Raw genomic sequence first — 21,753 nt, 5'->3', positions numbered from 1 at the left:
AGGTTCACTTTATTAGGCTGGTATGCCTCAGGTCTTTCTCTGTTTGTAGAGTGCTCTTCCACACAATAAAGACCTTTAAAATTAGAGCCTACAAGGCAAACTTCTCCATTCTGGGTAACAACACATTGTCCATTTTTAATATACAGTTCACAGCCTTGTTTCTCTAGCTTGGAAATTGAAATCAAGGAGCTTGGGAAGTCAGGGATATACAAAACATCCTTAAGAAAAAATGGTTTAACAGATGCATCCAGCAATTTGCAATACAAAATTCCTTCGCCTTTCTTCTTGGCTTTAATTGTAGTATTATTGCCCAAATAAACAGTCTCTTCAGGAATATCAAACAGTTCAGTATAGAAACTTAGATCACAGACGACCCAGAATCTAAGATAAACTTTTCATTACCTTGTGATAGGTAAACATTATAGCTCTTGTTGAAATGGTTTCTGTTGGAATATCTTTCTGTATTAAACTTGAAACCATGGTTTGCATTCTCTTTAGTAAAGCTCTTTGTCTGATTCTTGGGACAGTTCGCCACCTTGTGGCCAAATTCATTACAGAGAAAACATCTAAAGGCTTTATTCCCAGTTGACCTCATTTCAGCACTGGCGGTCATGTGACCTCTCTCTTTGGGCTGAGTTTCTTTGGTGGCAACGTAATCAGCTCTCTTTGTATGCAGATGTGGGGGCCCCATGCGGTTTCCTCTTGCAGCATTCCCTCCCCATCTCTGGTTTCTGCTGGAATGACCCACTGTAGCTTTAAGAGCAAAGTTATTTGCCAATTCACTTTCATAGCGTGAATTCAAAAGGTTTCTCTGGTTTGCTTCTGAGGACAATGTCTCCACAGCCTTTTCAAAGCTTAGATTGGTGTGGGTTTCCAATTGACCGATTAAACTGCTATAGCTGGGGGGCATGCTTAAGAACAGAGATTCCAGCCTCTGACTGTCTGTAAATTATTCTCCTGCCGCTTTAAATTGAAAAAAGAAATCTTCTAACATTCCCACAAAAGTAGAAAAGCAGTCCCCTTCTTTATATTGGAGATCTTGCATTTTCTTGCGTAAATTAAAGGTGTATGCCCATCCCCTTTTCATATGCAAGGAATTTAGCTTGTTTAGCATTTCCTTTGAGGTTCCAAGATCACAAATACTATAAAGAAGATTTTTACTCACAGAAGCTGTAATCAAAGCTTGTGATCTTGCGTCTTGGCGCAGCCATTTCTCTTTTAGGGCTTTCTCAGCATTTGTGGTTCCATCTGCGGGGGGGTCCTCCTCAGTAACTTGGTGGAGTCCCTCTGCTTTCAGTGCAATCCTCAGTCGAGTCTTCCATTCCAAATAGTTGCCTGCATCCAGGATAGTTAGCCTGAGTTTCCTTTCTAGGTATGCAGCCATCCTCACCGGCTCCAAAAGGCAGTTGCTGTAGATTAGCAATTCAAAGTGTCCACGCTAGATCTCAATGGATCTCCTGGAACAAACCTAACTCTCTAGTTGCAGCACACGCAGCTCAAAATACTGGGCCCCCATAACCTGTTGGAAATTCTCTGTGGTGAGAGCATCCCTTTCTCAATATAGCAGAGTGCACAGAGGCACAACACAGCGGTAGATTAGTTAGGCATGCATGTGTGCTGAGAGTAAAGTAACTTGGAGCCAATTCATAGTTTCAAATCAATATAAAAGGCATTTATTAAGGAACTCCATTCTAGATAGGAAAGTGAGGATTTAGGATTTCTAATCTATCTTTCTAACTAGATGCAGATGGATTCTGCATCCTCTCTGCACATTTGGTGCAGGGAGAGGAACTTGCCATGTTGCAAGGTAGGCGGGCAGGTAGCAAGAGAGAGAGAAGGAGGAAGGAAGTTTGAATCCCCTGAGATTAGCAATCTACATTTCAAAGGGATAGCATCAGAGCAGTGGAGAAGGGATGACAAATATCTTGACCCTCTAGCCCTCTGACTCACTAGTCTGTCCTCCACTGTCTGAGGCAAGAGACAGCGCAAAGTCCTTTAACTTTCCAACAAGAATCAAATCATCAACATACGCCAAAATGTAGGACCACTTGCTATCTGTGAATTTCATGTACAGGCAGGGATCCGCTTCACTTCTTTTTACATTTGCTTGAAGCAGCATATCATTTAGTTTTGTGTTCCATGCTCTGGCAGCCTGTTTTAAACCATAAATGCTCTTTTGCAGTTTGCATACATAGTCCTCTTTGCCTTTCTCTAAGAAACCTGGTGGTTGTTGCATGTAAATATCCTCTTTTAGTTCACCATGCAAGAATGCAGTTTTCACGTCTAGGTGTTCAACATGCATTCCTTTGCTAGCAGCAATACTTAACAGAGTCCTTACTGTGGTATGTTTAACTACTGGTGCAAATGTTTCATCATAATCTTCTCCATATTTCTGTGAATATTCTTTTGCTACTAATCTGGCTTTGTAGTGCTGAATCTCACCATCAGCATCATGTTTGAGTTTGAAAACCCATTTGCAGCCTATAACTTTCCTTCCTTGAGGTAACTTAGTAAGAGTCCAGGTTTTGTTTTTCTGTAGAGCCTCAAGCTCTTCAATTGCAGCTTGTTTCCGCTTCTGGCTGTGGTAGCTGGGATATTTCCTCCCATGATGAAGGTTCTGGTTGTTCCGCCGTTCTAGATTGCTTAGCAATCTACATTCCAAAGGGATAGTGTCAGAGCAGTAGAGAAGGGATAACCAATGTCTTGACCCTCTAGCCCTCTGACTCATTAGTCTGTCCTCCACTGTCTTTGAGACAAGAGACAGCGCAAAGTCCTTAACTTCCAACACCTTGGACGTCAGGAGGTCCCTTCTCTATTACATGGACAGGACAAATCCATTCCAGAAGGCAAATAAGTTATTCATCTCCTATAAAGGATACAGAAAAGGTCAATCTGTATCAAGACAGAGGGGCTATTCTGACGATCAGCAAAAATCGGGCTAGCTTCCGCTGTTTAAGAGCTGGCATAATATGGTCTCTCCAGGATGCCCTAGAGACCAATCTGGCTGTCACATCTTGAACTTACTAAAGTTTCCGAACTATGTACAAAGGCAGCCCTACATAGAGCACATTGTGGAAATCCAACCTGGACGTTACCAGCTGGTTTACCACTATTTTCAGGTCATTCTCCTCAAGGAATGGGCAGAGTTATTGAATCAACCACAGCTGGTAAAAAGCGCTTCTGGCTATAGCCTCAGCCTGAGGCACCATGGTGAGACCCAGGTCCAAGATCACTCCCAAGCTATGAATCTGTTCTTTCTGGGAGAGTGTAACCCCATCCAGAACAGGACGTTCTATCCTGTCTTGCAGATCACAACAATGAGCACCTCTTCTTGCTTGGATTAAGCTTCAGTTTATTATCCCTTATCCAGTCTATTACTGCCTGTAGGAATATGTTATAACAAACAAGGCATCAAGTCTCCCTCTAAAGTAAAAGTGCATTCCGCTAGAGCTATGGCCAGAGCTTATAAGCCAGCTTTATCCTCTTGAAGGTCTCTGGAATGAATGAAAGAAGGTTTTTCCCCCTCAGCCCTTAAACAGTTCTTTTTGTGGTGAGGAGGGAGGAGGAGGAAGGAAACATGTACTTTTAATAATGATAAATGGTTTCAACAAAATGAGTGTTGTGCTCTTACATGAAAATCTAATTGAGTTAGCTATTAAATGCCAACATCCCCCATTTGCCTTTGAATTGTAAAATTCAACATACATGGTCTGCTTAGCCTTAATTATTCATTTGTTTCTGTAAAATGAGCACATGGGCAAAAAGAACATAACTGAGAAGTAAATTTTATTTGCTAAGTCACTGATAACCTTTCCCCCTTCCACTTCTAATACCAGGGAGCTGTCAATATGGTGTCTGCTTTGTCTGATGGTTCTTTACTAGATTCCTCTGCAACACAAGAGGCTGAGAGGCAGCAAGCTGTGGTGGAAAACGTATGTGCTCGAAGTTTCATTTGTTGAAAACGATGTGGCAGGGTTGGTTCCCATGTTGCCCATGGACTTGGGCAAATTATTGGCCTTAGTTGTCGTCTGTCCAATGGGCACAATAGTGACTTCGGTTACAGGGTTGTTGGGAGCATTGTTCATTTTAAGAAAGCTATAGATAATGTATTATTGCATGGTTTACCCTGATTTTTAACATCACTGTGTACTCAAAATGCTTGCAATTTTTAAAGCAATAAAACATATTAAAAATCCAAACAGTCAGTCAAAATGGCAGTGTTAAGCTGTTACCAAATAATAATAAAACAGTTACCAAATAATAATAAAACAGTAAAATTTGAATTGGGGTGTGTGTGTGTGTGTGTGTGTGTGTGTGTGTGTGTGTGTGTGTGTATGTATGTGTGTCTGTCTGTGTGTGTGTGTGTGTGTGTGTGTGTGTATAAACATAGGAAGCTGCCATACTGAGTCAGACCATTGGTCTATCTAGCTCAGTATTGTCTTCACAGACTGGCAGCAGCTTCTCCAAGGTTGCAGGCAGGAATCTCTCTCAGCCCTATCTTGGAGAAGCTGCCAGGGAGGGAACTTGAAACCTTCTGCTCTTCCCAGAGTGGCTTCATCCCCTGAGGGGAATATCTTCCAGTGCTCACACTTCTAGTCTCTCTTTCATATGGAACCAGGGCAGACCCTGCTTAGCTAAGGGGACAAGTCATGCTTGCTACCACAAGACCTTGCTACCACCCTCTCCTAAATTTATCAGGGGTTTTGCAGGGTGGGCTTTCGTAACAGGGGAGAGGGTGTAACTACAGAAGTTACACATACTACATACTATATACATATGTATATACATACATACATACAACTATATATATATATATATATATATATATATATATATATATATATATAAATAAAAACACACTTCACTGAAAATAACACCTGTCTAAAACTGGGCAATGAAGGGGCCAGATACACCTCCCTTGGGAGGTTGTCGTATAATCTGGGACCACCACCAAGAAGGTCCTTTCTCTTGAACCCATCCACTAAACTTCTAATGAGGGCAGAACACATTGATAGAAGAACCTCAGAAATAAAGTAGAATTCTTGGGTAGGTTCATACAGAAAGAGGCAATTCCTGGGATACTCTAGTCCCAGGCCATTTGATGCTTTAAAGATAAAATTCAGCACAGTCACACCGACAGATTTGTACTATGTGCACAGTCCTACTGACAGTACAATTACATCATTCATGTAATCTCTTTATCTTGTTTGTAAATTATATTAAATAAATAGTTCCTGGTGAAATATTCCTGAGTCAGATTTTTCAAAAAGTACAACAATTCTGTTTTTAACATTGAGTGGATTGTATCATAATTAGTTTTATTAATCTCCAATTTAGGAAGTTCAAGGTAGTGATTTAGACAATGAAGAGAAGAGAAGGAGTAGGAGAACTCTAGAGCTGCTAAATACTTTCCAGGTAAGATGTCTTGAAATGCTTTTTGAGACTGTATCTTAACTTTTTGGCAGAGAAATATGTGTCGTCTTTATATAATTGCTATATCCCGAGTGTTGTGACAGAACAGTTCTATATAAAAATAAGTAAATGAAATCAAGATGTATCTATGTTTTTATGACAGATGTTTTATTAAAAGGAGAAACTGTAAAATGCCCATATGTATATGCCCATTTCTTGTTCTTTTTTCTTGGCCCAGCTGCCCTTCTGATGCACAGTCATTTATTGGCCAACATCGTAACTAAGGCTGCACAGATGCAAGCAAAAAGAGCATGTGTGCAGCAGCTGTCATCCTGCTTCAGCAACATAGGTGTTTGCTTGCAGGAAGGCAAGTTTAGCTGATCTCCCCTTCCCTCAAAAGTACTCTGTGCCACCCAAAATTACTTCCCTGAAGGCTGCACATCTCTCAGGAACATAATTTTGGATGGCATAGCTCACATTCGGAGGAAGGTGAGACTGGTCAAAATGACCCACACACACACTTGTGAGCACCTGTGCTGCTGAAGCAGGATGATACCCACTAGCTATCTTCCTGCTTCAGCAGCATATCATCCTGCTTCAGCAGCACAGGTGCTGTACATGTGGTCCCTTTGCTTGTATCTGTACAGCTTTAGTCATGTTGTCAACCATTGTTCTTTAAGAAACATGTGTGATCTGAAGTGTAAGCTTATTTCTTAATTATTAATGTGTTTAGATTTGTTTTGAATTGTTTATCTTTTGTCATGCCTTTGGAGGCAAAAAGGTGGTGTATAAATTTAATAATAAATTAATGACCAATGGAGAGGACTCTTCTCTGAGCACAGATTGCATAGAGATATTAGTGTTCAGAGTCCTTGTCAGCAAGGTTGTGACCCCCACCTTTGTCCAACACTCAGTGCTGCAGAACTGTAAAGGGACATGCTGGTCCACACTACTGCTGAGCGGAAGAGAAGATTTCTTCCCTCAGCACAGCTTAGCCTCTGACTCTTGTAGGTTCTCTTGTGAGGAACTACAGGGTATGTGGCTTCCTTGTGGGTGCATTCACTTAGGTAGATAGTGCAGAGCCTTCTGTGATGTACAGCTAGGGCTGTGCTTAGGGCAGGACAACCACTTGGTCCCACTCTTGTTGCTGCTATTAAAATTAACTGGAAGAGGTACCACAGGCCCCGCACCCCGCCAGAGCTTTCTGAGGATACCCTTGTGTGCAGTGTACTAGAATCCTTCTGTTCAAGGGTATCTACTACATAGAGAAAGTGTGTGAGTGAAGAATAGTTGTCTGCATTTATGAAGTGAATGTGGGGGATGAATAGGAAGGAGAAGAGCAATCCATAGGACCCTTATGCCACCCTAGTCCCCTTCATCAAACTCTGTTATAAATAAATGCCTCTGTCACTTTATTTATGTATTTGATTGATTGGTATACCACCCTTCCAAAGGTGATTTACATTAAAATTTTAAAAAAAATTAAAATCAAAAACCATTTAAAAGCAGATTAAAATTACAATTAAAACTAGCTAACATTAAAACTAGATATGGTTAAAAACCAGGGTTAAAAGATGGGTCTAAGTCTCTCCTGAAGGACTCCAAGGAAGACAATCCTCTTATACCCAAGGGGAGCGCATTCCACAACCTAGGGGCAACAACAGAGAAGGCCCTATACCAGGTCGCCACCAGATGAACAGATGGCACCTAAAGACAGACTTTACCTGATGATCTCAGTGAGCAGTGGGGACCTTGTAGAGAACGGCATTCCCTCAGATAACCTGAACCTAAGCCATTCAGGGCTTTAAAGGTAATAATCAGCACTTTGTACTTTGCCTGGAAACATATTGGCAGCCAGTGCAACTGTTTAAGAACAGGCATAATGTGGTCTCTCCGGGATACCCCAGAGACCAATCTGGCTGCCACATATTGTACTAACTGAAGTTTCTGCACTACGTACAAAGGCAGCCCTACATAGAGTTTATTGCAGTAGTCCCACCTGGAGGTTACCAGCTGGTGCGGAGCTGTCGAATTAGTTGCAGCTGGTAAAAAGCACTCCTGGACACAGCCTCAACCTGAGCAGCCTCAACTTGAGGCACCAGGGAGAGAACTGGGTCCAAGAGCACTCCCAAGCTATGAACCTTTTCTTTCGTGGGGGTTGTAACCTTGTCCAGAACAGGAAGTTCTATTCCATCTTGCATATTACAATCCCCAACAATGAGCACCTCCATCTTGCTGGGATTGAACTTCAGTATTATCCCTCATTCAGCCCATTGCTGCCTGTAGACAGGCATTTAAGGGGCTAATGCCATTTCCTGATGTCAGTGACAAGGAGAAATAGATTTGGGTGTCATCAGCATGTTGATAACACCCAGCACCAAATCCCCTGATGATCTCTCCAAGCAGTTTCATGTAGATATTAAAAAAACATTGGCGACAGAACGGAGCCTTGGGGGACTCCATATAATAGCTCCTGTTTTGAAGAGCAACTGTCACCAAGCTCCACCACCTGAAATCTACCCGAGACATAGCACTGGAACCACTGTATAACAGTGCTTCCTATCCCCAAATCCCACAGGTGATCCAGAAGGTTACCATGGTCAATGGTATCAAAAGCCACTGAGAGATCCAAAAGAACCAGAAGAGTCACACTCTCTGTCAATTCCCTGGTGAAGGTCATCTATTAGGCTGATCAAGGCCATCTCAGCCCCATTGCCTGCCATAAAGCCAATTTGAAATGGGTCTAGATAATCAGTTTCTCCAAGACTGCTTGGAGCTGCTCAGCCATCACCCTCTCAATCATCTTACAAAACCATGGAAAGTTGGAGACTGGCCTATAATTATCCATCACCAAGGGGTCCAAAGTGGGCTTCTTAAGAAGGGGTCTGACCACTGCCTCCTTCAGACAAGATGGCATCCTGCCGTCCTTCAGTGAAGTATTAATGACATCAGCCAGGCCAGCTCCAGCAACCTCCCTGAAAGATGAAATCGGCCATGTTGGGCAAGGATCCAAAGAACAGGTGGTAGGCCATACCACTCCAAGCAGCTTGTCCACATTCTCAGGAGTCGCAAACTGAAACTGATCCAATCTAATCTTGCAAGAGGGATTGCCAGACACCCCGCTAACTGACCCTGCAGAAATATTGGAGTCCAGATCAGTCTGAATGCAAGATATTTTATCTGCAAATAACTCATTGAATGTGTCATGAAACATTGTTTCTGGAAGCAAATTTGAAAAATTCGGAAAAGCTCTGTTGGACAAGAATTTGCAAACACAATACGCACAGAATAAAATCGCTGCACGTATTGCCACAGCATATGCCTTTAGATGGGCTCTATGCTGTGTCTTATCAATTTCAAGATGAGTCCTCCTCCATTTGCTCTCGAGTCATCTACCTTGCCACTTAATATAGCTCTTCCTTATACCATGGAGCTAATTTTGAAGCATGTCAGAGAGGACACTTAGGGGTGATCATATACCACCTTGGAAAGTTTACTGTGGCCAGCATGTGGCCAGCAACATGTGTAGGTCCAAGGACTGTGGGATAGGCCCATAGTTGTCATGGCTGCTATGAACTCCTGAGCAGCACCAGTCAGGCCAGGCCCAAAGTAGACTTTGAAGTCACCCAGCACCAAAAGCCTGGGCGACTCCAAGACCAAGTCAGCGACCAGCTCCATCAGCTCAGTTAGGAAATCTGTTAGGCAGCGGGGTGGGCAGTACACCAACAGAATCCCTAATTTATCCCAAGTCTGCACACCTAAGGTACACACACTCAGTATAGGTCAATTATCTCACAGGGATCCTGGTAATAAGGAAGATATCATGTTTATGGACCACAGCCACTCCCCCCCGCTGCCCACTTCCCCAAACCTGCTCGACAACAGAGTACCCTGGGGGAAGAGGTTGGGCCCAGACAGAACCACTAGCCTCTCCCAAACAGGTATCAGTTATACAAGCCAAAACCATCCACAATAAAATCATGGATGATTTGGATTTTATTTTGAACTGACCTGGCATTACAAAGAAGTATTGTTCGGTTCAGTGAGGAGTTAGAACTACTCCCTGAGGCTTGAGAGGTGACAAGGCAGCCAGAAGGGAAAACGGTAATTAAATTACTGGACTCCCTTCAGCATAATGGTGTGCTGGCTTGCCAACGCCCATTCCTCTATTCCTCACCACTGCAGAAATAGCCACTCCAACCTCATTGAATGCATCCCCTGCTCCATCAACGAGAGAGCCCAGACATACCCTTTCAATAGCCTGGCACAAACCATTAAAACAAGAGCAAATAAAAAACCTAAGACTAAGACTGGAGGACCTTAAATATAACTTTCCCGCAGACCTCCCAAACCGAAGGCCTGGCAGCAAAGACTTGACCCCTTTAGCAGCCGGCTTCAGTGGCAGCCTGCAGGCATCCTGCTCAATGGCATCTATGCCATTAGCTGTGCCTCTGGCTTGCCCCAGTCCTTTTAAGCCAAAAGCACCCCAGCTCCACCTCTCACATGGACTTCTGGAGCCTGGCTGATGAAACTGGCCCCCACGCAGCTGTAGCTCATCAGGGCAATCAGAACTGTGGCTGAAGCCAGCAGCAAGATCTCAGTAGCTGATCTTCAAGGCTGAAGGGAGGGGAAGGGCTGGTTCCACAAGCCCCCCCAGCTCAGGCAAGGGAGATTCTGACCATAAAAGAACAGACCCCAGCCTCCCAGTTAACCGCCCCCCCCGTCTTAAAACATGACTGCTTACTCTCCTTTTTGTAGCATTAACATTGGCTCAGCTCATTGCTTGTCTATCTTCTTGTTTCTTTTTGAAAATAGTTTATTAATTTTATATTTTAAAAACACAAGTCGTATTCACATGCCACTTATATAAATCCTTAACATATTTCTCCAGAAAGGAAATTTGTTCATAATACTAATGATTGATTGATTGATTGAGTGCCATCAAGTTGATGTTGACTCATAGCAACCACATAGATTCATTCATTCATTAATTCATTCAATTTCTATACCGCCCTTCCAAAAATGGCTCAGGGCGGTTTACACAGAGAAATAATATAAATAAATAAGATAAATAAAATGGATCCTTGCTAACTGGGCAAAGAGGCACCTTTTACCGTGGTGATTCTCTTTATTTAGCAGGGGGAGAGTAACTGGCCCTGTCCACCCCCAGCACAGTACTTCCAGTGACTGTTGCTGGTGTGTGTCTTATGTTTCTTTTTAGAATGTGAGCCCTTTGGGGACAGGGAGCCATCTTGTCTTATTTCTCTTTGTAGCCATTTTTGGAAGGGTGGTATAGAAATCGAATTAATAATAATAATAATAATAATCATCATCATCATCATCATCATCATCATCATCATCATCATCATCCCTGTCCCCAAAGGGCTCACAATCTAAAAAGATTGTGCACCAGCAACAGTCACTGGAAGTTTTATGGACTTCTCAAGAGTGCTGGGTCTTCGCATAATGTGTCCAAAGCATGATAGTTTGAGCCTGGTCATTTGTGCCTTGAGTGAGAATTCTGGATTGATTTGTTCTATGATCCATTTGTTTGTTTTCCTGGCTGTCCATGGTATCCTCAAAAGTCTTCTCCAGCACCAAAGTTCAAAAGAATCAATATGTTTTCTGTCTTCTATATGTTCAGCATATAAGTTGAATAAATAAGGAGAAAGTATACAGCCTTGTCTTAGTCCTTTGCTGATCTAGAACCAGTCTGTTTCACCATGTACCATCTGGACTGTGGCTTCCTGTCCTGTGTACAGGTTTCTCATGAGAACAATGAGATGTTCTGGGATGCCCGATTTCCTAAGGATATTCCACAACTTGACATGGTCGGCACAATCGAAGGCTTTTCTGTAGTCAATAAAGCACATATTGACTGCTTTTGGGTATTCTTTAGCTTTCTCAATTATCCAGCATGCATCAGCAATGATGTCTCTTGTTCCTCAGCCTTTTCTGAAACCAGCTTGAACATCCAGCATTTCTCTTTCTATGTAGGGCTCTAATCAGTGTTGGATGATCCTGAGCATTATTTTGCTAGCATGTGAAATTAAGGATATTATGCGATGATTTGTGCAATCTGTTAAGTCTCCTATCTTCGGTATGGGTATGTACTGACCTCTTCCAGTCTGTTGGCCACTGTGTCATTCTCCAAATTTACTGGCAGAGTTTGGTTAGAGCCCTGACTGATTCTTCTTTTGTTACCTGCCATATTTCTGTAGCTATTCCATCAATTCCTGTAGCCTTCTGACTTGGTAATGACCAGAATGCTGATCTAACTTCATCTTCCCATACTAGAGGTTCTTGCAAGTAGGGAATATTTTATAGAGTATTGTGGATGTTGACGTCCCCACTGTACAGATTTTCAGTATACTCCTTCCATCTCAGTTTGATCTTTGAATCAGTTACTATCTGTCCTTTGGCATCCCTTAACATATCAGTGTGAGGTTGGAACCTCCCTCTGAGTTCAGAGATCTTTTGGAAAACTTTCCTTGTTTTTCCCTGTCTATTTCCATCCTCAAGGTCTTTACAGATGCTATTGTAGTACTGCTCCTTGTCTCTTCTAACAGCTTTCTGAAATTCCCTATTAAGTCCCTTCCTGAGGTCTTTATCTTTCTTGTCTTTTCTTCTCTCCTCTTCTTGGCAATTTCTACAGTCTGTAATGAAATCCATTTCCTTCTGTTTCTTGGTCTTTGGCAGTCTCTTTTCACATCTGTGCTTAACAACTTCTTTGATTTCATTCCACAGTTCCTCTGGTTCCCTATCAATGAGGTTCAGAACTTCAAAGCGGTTCCTGATGTTCTCCTTGAAAATGGTGGGTAAATTCTAAAGGTCATATCGTGGAAGCTGGATAGCTTTGTCTTTCCACTTTAGCTTGACTTGGAACTTGTACATGAGCAGTTCGTGATCTGTTCCACAATTGGCCCCTTTGCTGTTATAACTGAACTCTTCCACCTCCTTGCACCAATAATGTACCCAATTTGATTTCTGTGTACTCCATCTGGTGATGTCCATTTGCATAGGCGTCGCTTTGGTTGTTTGAAGAATGTGTTAGCAATGAAGAGATCATTGGCTTGGCAGAAACTAATAAGTCGTTCTCCTGCTTCATTTCTGTTTCCTAGGCCATACAGTCCGATTGTATTTTCCTCTTTACCATTTCCAGCTTTGACATTCCAGTCTCCTCCAGCCACCACCAGCTCATCTTGCTTGCATGTTCTGTCAATTTCAGACTGAATTCATCAACTTCCTCTTCTTCTGCCTCAGTTGTTGGGGCATAGACTTGAAAAACTGTCATGTTAAAGGGCTTTCCACAAAATCTAATTGATATTAATCGGTCACTGACCACATTGTACCCTAGTACTGTCATTGCTGTATCCTTCCTGATTATGAAAGCAACACCGTTCCTCCTTTGTTTTTTGTGTCCTGTGTAGTAAACCGTATGATTTTCTGACTGAAAGTGTCCAATTCGAGTCCATTTTAATTCGCCGATGCCCAAGATGTCAATCTGTAGTCAATTCATTTCATCTTTCACTGTGTTGAGCTTTCCCATCTTCATGCTTCTTACGTTCCATGTTCCCATTGTAATTCTGTCTTTTCAGCTTCGGATTTTCTTTTCCCACATGGCAACATCAGCCACTAGGCATCCAAAAGGCTTTAGCTAACCATGTCATAAACACATTGGTACTCTGAGAGATCCTCAGCTCTTCTTCAGTAGCATGTTGAGTACCATCCGACCTGAGGGGCCCATCATCCGGCACTACATTGACAATCATTCTATCTTGTCTGTCCATGTGGTTTTCTTGGTAAAATACAGCAGTGGTTTACCATTGCCTTCTCCCACACAGTATGAAATGATGCCTTTGTCATTGTCACTAAAGTGACTGTCCTTGCTATTGCACTGCTGCCCAATATAGATGCCTGCCTGCTTTAGCTGGGCAGCTGGGATGACCTTCGTGCCTTGGGTGACCCTTCTGGGAATATACCTCTTACGCACTTCGCTTATCCCTCCCAGGAACGCACCCCCCCTCCCGCCACAATGAAGCAGCATAACAGGACTTGGGGGTGGGGGTTCAAAGTCAGTACCCCTTCTTAACTGATGTAACATTTTCCAATGATATTCTTTCAACTGCATATATTCGTACCACAAAAGGAAATTTACATCTAACATTTGCTTTATTTAATCGTAAGTTAAAATAATAACTTCTCTAATAAATCCACATATCTTTACTTTATTTTTTCAGGTCTCAAAATTTCCTAACTGAAATTTCTTAAATTCTAAATCAAGTATCACTGGTGCTATTGTGCTTTAGCAGGACTAATAGGGGCGTAACTACCATTAGGCAAGGGGAGGCGGCTGCCTGGGGGCCCCCACGCCTCGAGGGGCCCCCCAGAGGCAAGTCACATGTGAAGTAAGTGTGTGTGTATCAGCGAGGGGCCCATTTTAAAATTTTGTCTCTGGGCCCACTCCAGCATCGTTACGCCCCTAACTAATTCTATTTCTATATTTATCCCAAATCTTCAAACTGTTAGAAATTGCTGCTCTATTTATCTCTTTATTTCTTTACATATTGATCACCCCATAGTTTTGGGTGTGTGTGTGTGTGTGTGTGTGTGTGTGTGTGTTTATTATTTCCTTTTACATTTATATCCTGCTCTTCCTCCAAGGAGCCCAGAACAGTGTACATGGTTATGTTTATCCTCAAAACAACCCTGTGAGGTACGTTAGGCTAAGAGATATGTGACTGGCCCAGACTCACCCAGTGAGTTTCATGGCTGAATGGTGATTTGAATTTAGGTCTCCCTGGTCCTTGTTCAGCACTCTAACCACTACACCACACTGGCTCTCTAGTGTCTGATTTATATATTACATATATTCCTGGTTTCTGATTTATGTCAGTCCATTCCATGATCCACTGTAATGAACTTGCTAATATAATTTAATGTTAGGTAGTCCCAAGCTTCCTCTATTTTTAGCCTCTTGTTGTTTATTTTGTTCCCCTGTGCAGCAGATTGACCAGACAGGAGCAAGATCTTTCAGTTTTCTGGCCCTCTGCAAGAACAAGAACAATAAAGAAGTCTCAACCAAGTTCTACAGCTTGCTTGTTCTAAATAATCAATTGGCTATCAACTTAGCTCAGGCTGCTCCCTATGCTGACATTATAGTGACGGTGGGTCCAAAGTTCCATACTATCTGAAGGCTAGAATGGTCTCATTTATAGTAATGAGCTGCTCTGACTGAAAACCAGATTCTGCATTTTGCAAAAGTTCTACAGAGAAGCCTTATATCTGCATCTCTTCTCCAAACCAGGAATAACTAGAGTATGCACAAATATTTTATTGTGGGTTTTTTTAAGTCCATGTTGATTAAAAAGTCATTGCAAGTTAGGAGAAATACTGTTTTTTAAAGAGTTTGAATCTATAATGTTTTGCATTGGGTTGCCTATTTATCTCTGTTGCTACAGAGGGTGCAAACATGTAATGAAACTATTTTTCATTACATAAGCAATGCTTTTCACATAATCTGCCATGACCTTTTGAATTGTGATCCATTTTATTTATTCAATTTTTAACTTAAATTTTAAATTACAGTATTGTGTGTACAGCAGGCAATATTACCTTTCTTAAACAAAAAACACAAGTGTTTATTTCAGGGATTAGATGCATTTATGCTGTGCATCCAGTTCCAACAGCATGCTTCAGCCCATGCTAGTCCTCTGCCTGCTCGGACCCTGCAGTGACTTTGCATTGTTGGCATGGAAGTATTCTTGGCAAGAGTTGCCCTGCTGCCCTACCCTTTTTGAATACTCAGATCTGAAGCAAGAGGAATGTAAGATACCACACAGGTACATCTTAAGGCCACAGACAGACAATCTCCTTAAGCAGCTTGAAAGTGTTAGGATGGATGGATCCATTGTCTGTGATGCAGGCACTCACTTATTTTGTCCCTCTGTCCTCTCTGGTCAAATGGGTTTTGCAGATTTGTAAAGTACTGTAAAAACTGACAAAATAATCTTGATTGGAGCAATGATGGGTATATCAAGCCAGAATTTGTATAAAATAGTTTGACCAATTTAAATTGATGTTACCCTATTCATTTTTTTTAAACTTTTCCCTGTATTCTAAGAAGTTCTGATGCTTTAAAAAAATAAATGAATATATATTTGAGATTTTGGAGTCTTAAATATTGTTGACAATATCATACATATTGGGATGCGTATCTTAGCAAAGCCATTGTGTTTAGGAAACGAAATGCTGATGGCCAAGCTAAATATGGGATGACAGCATACCAGTTTGACTAAACCCAGTCTCACACACAGGGTCTTTCTCATCTCTACATAGAAACTGAACCTGGGACATTCTGCATGCAAAGTATGTGCTCTGACAAACAAAAGAGGGACAACCTGAATGTCAATATTTATTTATTTTATTATTTATTAATTAAAACATTTTTATACCGCCCAAAACGTACGTCTCTGGGTGGTTTACAACAGAATAAAAACAAAGTAAAACATTTGTTAAGACAAAAGTGGGGGGGGGCACACACATTACAACAATTTAAAATTTTTAAAAGAATATTTTAAAACAGCATTAAAACCATTAAAACAATATTAATTAAAAGCCTGTGTGAATAGATGTGTTTTTAAAGACTTTTTAAAAGCTGTCAGAGATGGAGAGGCTCTTATTTCACTAGGGAGTATATTCCAAAGCCTTGGGGCAGCAGCAGAGAAGGCCCGCCCCTGAGTGGCCACCAGACGAGCCAGTGGCAGCTGCAGACGGACCTCTTCAACAGGTCTCAGTGGGCGATGGAGTTCATGCAGAAGGCGGTGTTCCCTTAAATAACCAGGGCCCAAACTTCTTAGGGCTTTATAGGTTATAACCAGCACCTTGTATTTTGCCCGGAAACATATCGGCAGCCAGTGTAGCTCCTTCAATACAGGAGTTATATGGTCTCTCCGAGATGACCCAGAGACCAGCCTGGCTGCCGCATTCCGGACAAGCTGTAGTTTCCGGACTATGTACAAGGGCAGCCCCACATAGAGCGCATTACAGTAATCCAGTCTGGAGGTTACCAGCAGATGTACCAGTGTTTTGAGGTCATTCACCTCGAGAAACGGACGCAGCTGGCGTATCAGCCGAAGCTGATAGAAGGCACTTCTGGCCACCGCCTCAACCTGGGACACCAGGGAGAGGTTCGGATCCAGAAGCACCCCTAGACTGCATACCTGTTCCTTCTGGGAAAGTGTGATCCCATCCAGAACAGGCAGATCAAAATCATCTCTCAAGTTCCGACCCCGGACAATGAGTACCTCCATCTTAGCTGGATTCAGTCTCAGTTTGTTATCCCTCATCCAGCCCAACACCGACTCCAGGTAGGCATTTAGGGAGGTTATGCCCTCTCCCGATGATGCTGACATGGAGAAATAGATTTGGGTGTTATCAGCATACTGGTAGCACCCTGCACCAAATCTCCTGATGATCTCTCCCAGCGGTTTCATGTAGATATTGAACAACATTGGAGACAGTATGGAGCCCTGGGGAACACCATACAAAAGTTCAGATTTTGAAGAACAGCAGTCTCCAAGGGACACCATCTGGAACCTGCCTGAGAGGTAGGAGCGGAACCACTGCAAAGCAGTGCCTCCAACTCCCAACCCCCTCAGACGCTCCAGAAGGATACTATGGTCGATAGTATTGAAAGCCACCAAGAGGTCCAGAAGGACCAACAAAGTCACACTTCCTCTGTCAATTGCCAATTGGAGATCATCCATCAAGCCGACCAAAGCAGTCTCCACCCCATAGCCAGCCCGAAAGCCAGTTTGAAATGGGTCAAGGTAATCAGTTTCCTCCAAGACTGTCTGGAGCTGGGAGGCCACCACCCTCTCAATTACCTTGCCCAGCCACAGAATGTTGGAGATAGGCCTGTAGTTACTCAGCTCTGAGGGATCCAAGGTAGACTTTTTCAGAAGCGGTCTAATAATTGCCTCCTTAAGACTAGGAGGCATCCTACCTTCCCTCAGAGACGCGTTTATAATCTCTACCAGGCTTTCTACAACAACCCCCCTGCCAGATAATATAAGCCATGTCGGGCAAGGGTCAAGAGGACAGGTGGTGGGCCGCACCATTCCAATCAGCTTGTCCACATCCTCAGGAGTCACAAACTGGAACTGATCCAACCTAATAACACAAGAGGAGTCGCTGGACACCTCCACATCAGACACTGAGGTAATTGTGGAGAGGGAGTCTAAGTCAGCCCGAATACAAGAGATTTTTTCCACAAAGAATTCATTAAACACGTCACAGCGGGTAATCGATGGTTCCAGAGTCTGATTCAAAGGAGGAGGGGCACTCACTAGCCCTCTCACAACCCTGAATAACTCCGCCAGATGTGAACTTGCAGATGCAATACGGGCAGAAAAGAATTGCTTCTTTGCCCCACGTATGGCCTGAGCATAGGTCTTCAAATGAGCTCTATGTTGCAATCTGTCGGATTCCAGCCAAGTCTTTCTCCACTTGCATGCCAGTCGTCTACCTCGTCGCTTCAGCCCCTGTAGTTCTTCCGTATACTAAGGGGTCAATCTTGAAGCAGGTCGAAGAGGACGCTTAGGAGCAATCATGTCTACTGCCCCAGTGAGTTTGCTGTTCCAATTGTCCACCAGGGCATCAACAGGATCACCTGCAGAGCCAACACTAAATCCCTCCAAGGCTTCTTGAAATCGTATCGGATCCAATAACCTTCTAGGGTGGATCATCCTAATAGGTCCTTCACCCCTCTGAAGGTGGGAAGTGATTGTGAGTCCGACCTTAACCAGATGGTGGTCTGTCCATGACAATGGAGAAATCACAGGATTCCCCACCCACGGAATACCACCCTAATCAGAGTGAAAGACCAAATCAAGCATGTGACCAATAATGTGCATCGGCCCCGAGACGACTTGGGATAGGCCCATAGTCGTTGTGGCCACTATGAACTCCTGAGCTGCCCCGGACAAATTGGTCCCAAAGTGAACATTGAAGTCCTCCAGCACCACAAGCCTGTGGGACTCCAACACCAAGTCCGAGACCAAGTCCGTCAGCTCGGTTAGGGACTCTGTTGAGCAGCAGGGCGATTGGTACACCAACAGAAGTCCCAGTCTATCCCTGGTCCCCAGACTTAAGTACACACATTCTATATGGTCCGACACTCTAACAGGGATCCTGGTAAGGGAAAGGTTATTCTTATAGACTACAGCCACTCCACCTCCCCGCCACAGTCCCTCACCCGCTCCTCAACAGAGTAGCCTGGAGGAAGAAGCTGGGACCACACTGGGCCCCCAGCCTCCCCCAGCCAGGTCTCTGTAATACATATCAGGTCAGCACCTTCATCCAGAATCAAATCATGGATGGTTTCTGATTTGTTCTGGACTGACCTGGCATTACAGAGGAGCAAGGTGAGGTTCCAGGGGTGGTCAGCACTGCTCCCCAAGGTCAAAGACCTGGCAGGACAGCCGGAAGGGGAAACAGCTATTAGATTTCCAGGTCCCCTTCCCCTGTAACTGCCCACTGACCTGCCAATGTTACTTCTTCTGTTCCCCACCACGACCAGAATGGCTGCCCCACAGTCAGTGGACATGCCCCCTGTCTCCCCATCTCCAGTTAAGACCAGACACATTATAAGATTGTCTCACCCAGGACAAATTAAAACAGAAGCTCCACTATTAAATCCCACCCCCCATATACAAATACCTAGGCCAAGAGACCTGGCCCTCACCCTCACTGTCCCCTGAAGTGGCTCCCCCAAAGGGGCGACCCCCTTTGGTGTCGCCCCTTTGGTGGCAACCCCACCGATGGCGGGCCCGCCGCCACTGGCAGAAACCTATATAGCCCTGAGCAGGCAGCTCTAGGCAGATGAAATGCAGGAAACTGCCAAGTCACCCTCCTCCCCAGCCCCAATCCTTCAAGGCCTCACCTCAGCACAGCAGCCAGTCCTGGGGGGCAGATAACAGACAGGGGGGCAGCAGGAGAAGCAAGCAGGCAGGCACCCAGTCTCACACCCTGGGGTCTACCCAATAGCCATTACTCTTAATAAATAAAGCATACAGTGTAGAATTTATTCAACATAATCAACAGTGATATGTTGAAATATTACATATAAAAATATAAATGTGCCACAAGTACAACAGACCCAATCCTTCCTAGGGTGCAGTGCTGCTTGGGTTGTGCTTTCCCCTAGAGGAGAACTCAGTGGAGACTTATGTTATTTGTAGTATTTAATGTATTTACCAATATACACATTAAGCACTAGACGGAGCTGAAAATAACAGAGTATTTTAAAGGCAGGGAGAGAGCCACTCCTGGCTTTGCTGCCAACACAGCAGGGCCAATCTCACTCCATGCGGCCCCATTTAGGAAGGAGATCGGCCTGCGCTGCATTGGTAGTGTGGCCGGAATGGTTCTCCCTTCCTTTAAAGGCAGGGACAGTCACTCTAGCCTGTGCTGCCCAATGCAGCGCAGGCCAATCTCCCTTGCAAACGGGGCTAGGTTGGCCCATTTGGGAGGGAGACCATGCCCCCGCATCTGATGTCAGACTCAGGGGCGGGGCCAGGGTCCCCCGGCAGCGGCTGAACCTGTGGTTGTCTTTGGTAGAATACAGGAGGGGTTTATCATTGCCTCCTTCCACACAGTATGAGATTATGCCTTTCAGCATCTTCCTATATCGCTGCTGCCCAATATAGTAGCAGCAGGGATTCGGACCAGCAACCTTCTGCTTGTTAGCAAGCATTTCCTTGCTGCGCCAAGTTTTATTTTGAAACTAACACAATTATATCATTATGACAGATGTGGTGGAGACACGGGTTATTATTTAAAATATTTATACCCTGCCTCTCCAGTACACTACTGCTCGGTGTGGCTCACAACAATAAAATAGATACAATATACAATGAAAGCAATACAATTAACCAAATTAAATAAACAAGTTAAAAGTCAGGTTTAAAACCACAATCAATATTAAATTGCAGATTAAACATTTTTAAAAACTAAAAATTGAGAATTGTAAAAACTGAGAACTAAAGAACCTACCAGAAATAACCACAGTCATTGGAGTCAGTCATGTGCCTTGCCTCTTGGGGGCTCCTCAAGGCAGTGGGCCCCCAGACAACTGTCTCCCCTTGCCCTATTATAGTTACACCCCTGAATATAGTGCAAGAGTCCCTAGTGAAAGCACAATGTGTGTCTGTGTGCTCTGCTCATAAAGATGCATTGGTACAGTATAGGGTCACACACTCAATAGAGACAAGACAGATTTTGTTCCCACCATGATGACGTTAAAAACCATTCCAAGAGCCTCTGTACGAATATAGCTCCAGTCTACAAATACAGCCATATGAAGTGGTAGAATAGACTATATCATTCCATACTGCAGGTGGTGGTGGAACACTTTTTTGTAATGCCTCTCACCCTGCAAGTAGAAAACTAGCATAGCAAAGAAAATGCTGCAACAGAACCTACTGGGATAGGGTTTTGTTTTTGTTTTTGTTTTTACTTGCAGAGAGGTTTTTCTTGTAACCTAAGGGAGTATTAATAAATGGCTTCCCTGTCTGCAAACTGCAGTGGTATGTTCCACTCTACCATCTCAAGATTGACCATCTCATTCTGCTGCTTTCATAAACCAGATCTGAGTCATGTTAGACTGTGACAAAGACAGAATGTTGGGACCCGAGTATTTCTGCACGGAGATGTACTAAACACCTATCTATGTTTCAGACTTGAGACTGATTTCTACAACTCTAAATGCTTGACCAAATACGCTCTGCTCTTTAAATGAAACAGTTTAGGGCTAATGAAAGGAAGATTTAGGGCTAACGAGAGGAAATACTTCATACAACACAAATCTGTGAAATTTGCTGCCACAAGATGTGGTGATGGCCATTAGCTCAGACAGCTTTGGGATTAAACACATTCATGGAGGAAAGGATTATCATTGGCAACTGGTGTTGATGGCTATATGCTGCCTGCAGGCTCAAAGGCAGGATGCCTCCAATACGGGGGAGAGGCAGGGGAGCAACAGCAGGAGAGAGAGGGGGATGCCTTCATCTCCTGCTTATAGGCTTCCCAGAGGCATCTGGTTGGCCACTGTGGGAAATGGGATGCTGGACTACATAGGCCATAGCAGGGCTCTTCTTGTGCTTTTGGCAGTTTGTGTGGGTTTTCTGCACAAGCTGATGCAAACAGTCCACGTTTTGGAACAGCTTTTAGACAATGTAAATTGTCTGTTAGCTCCAAATGTTTTTATTTTATTTTATTTTATTTAACATTTATATTCCGCTCTTCCTTCAAGGATCCCAGAGCAGTGCACATAGTTAA

General features: G+C 43.5%; 1 protein-coding gene across 1 annotated transcript in view; it reads left to right on the top strand.

Moving 5' to 3' along the window:
* RAD21L1 (RAD21 cohesin complex component like 1) overlaps positions 1 to 15,576 on the top strand; it is a 61,435-nt gene extending 45,859 nt beyond the window's left edge. Inside the window, exons 13-15 of the mRNA XM_053248872.1 lie at positions 3,837 to 3,932; positions 5,338 to 5,415; positions 14,418 to 15,576. Coding sequence (XP_053104847.1) covers positions 3,837 to 3,932; positions 5,338 to 5,415; positions 14,418 to 14,606 — 363 coding nt within the window. The 3' untranslated portion in view covers positions 14,607 to 15,576. The remainder of the gene's footprint in view (positions 1 to 3,836; positions 3,933 to 5,337; positions 5,416 to 14,417) is intronic.
* The last annotated feature ends 6,177 nt before the right edge of the window (positions 15,577 to 21,753 follow it).

Source organism: Hemicordylus capensis, chromosome 4, assembly GCF_027244095.1.
Source record: "Hemicordylus capensis ecotype Gifberg chromosome 4, rHemCap1.1.pri, whole genome shotgun sequence".
In the NCBI taxonomy this organism is placed as follows: Eukaryota; Metazoa; Chordata; class Lepidosauria; order Squamata; family Cordylidae; genus Hemicordylus; species Hemicordylus capensis.
This window is presented reverse-complemented; position numbering and strand designations above follow the sequence as displayed.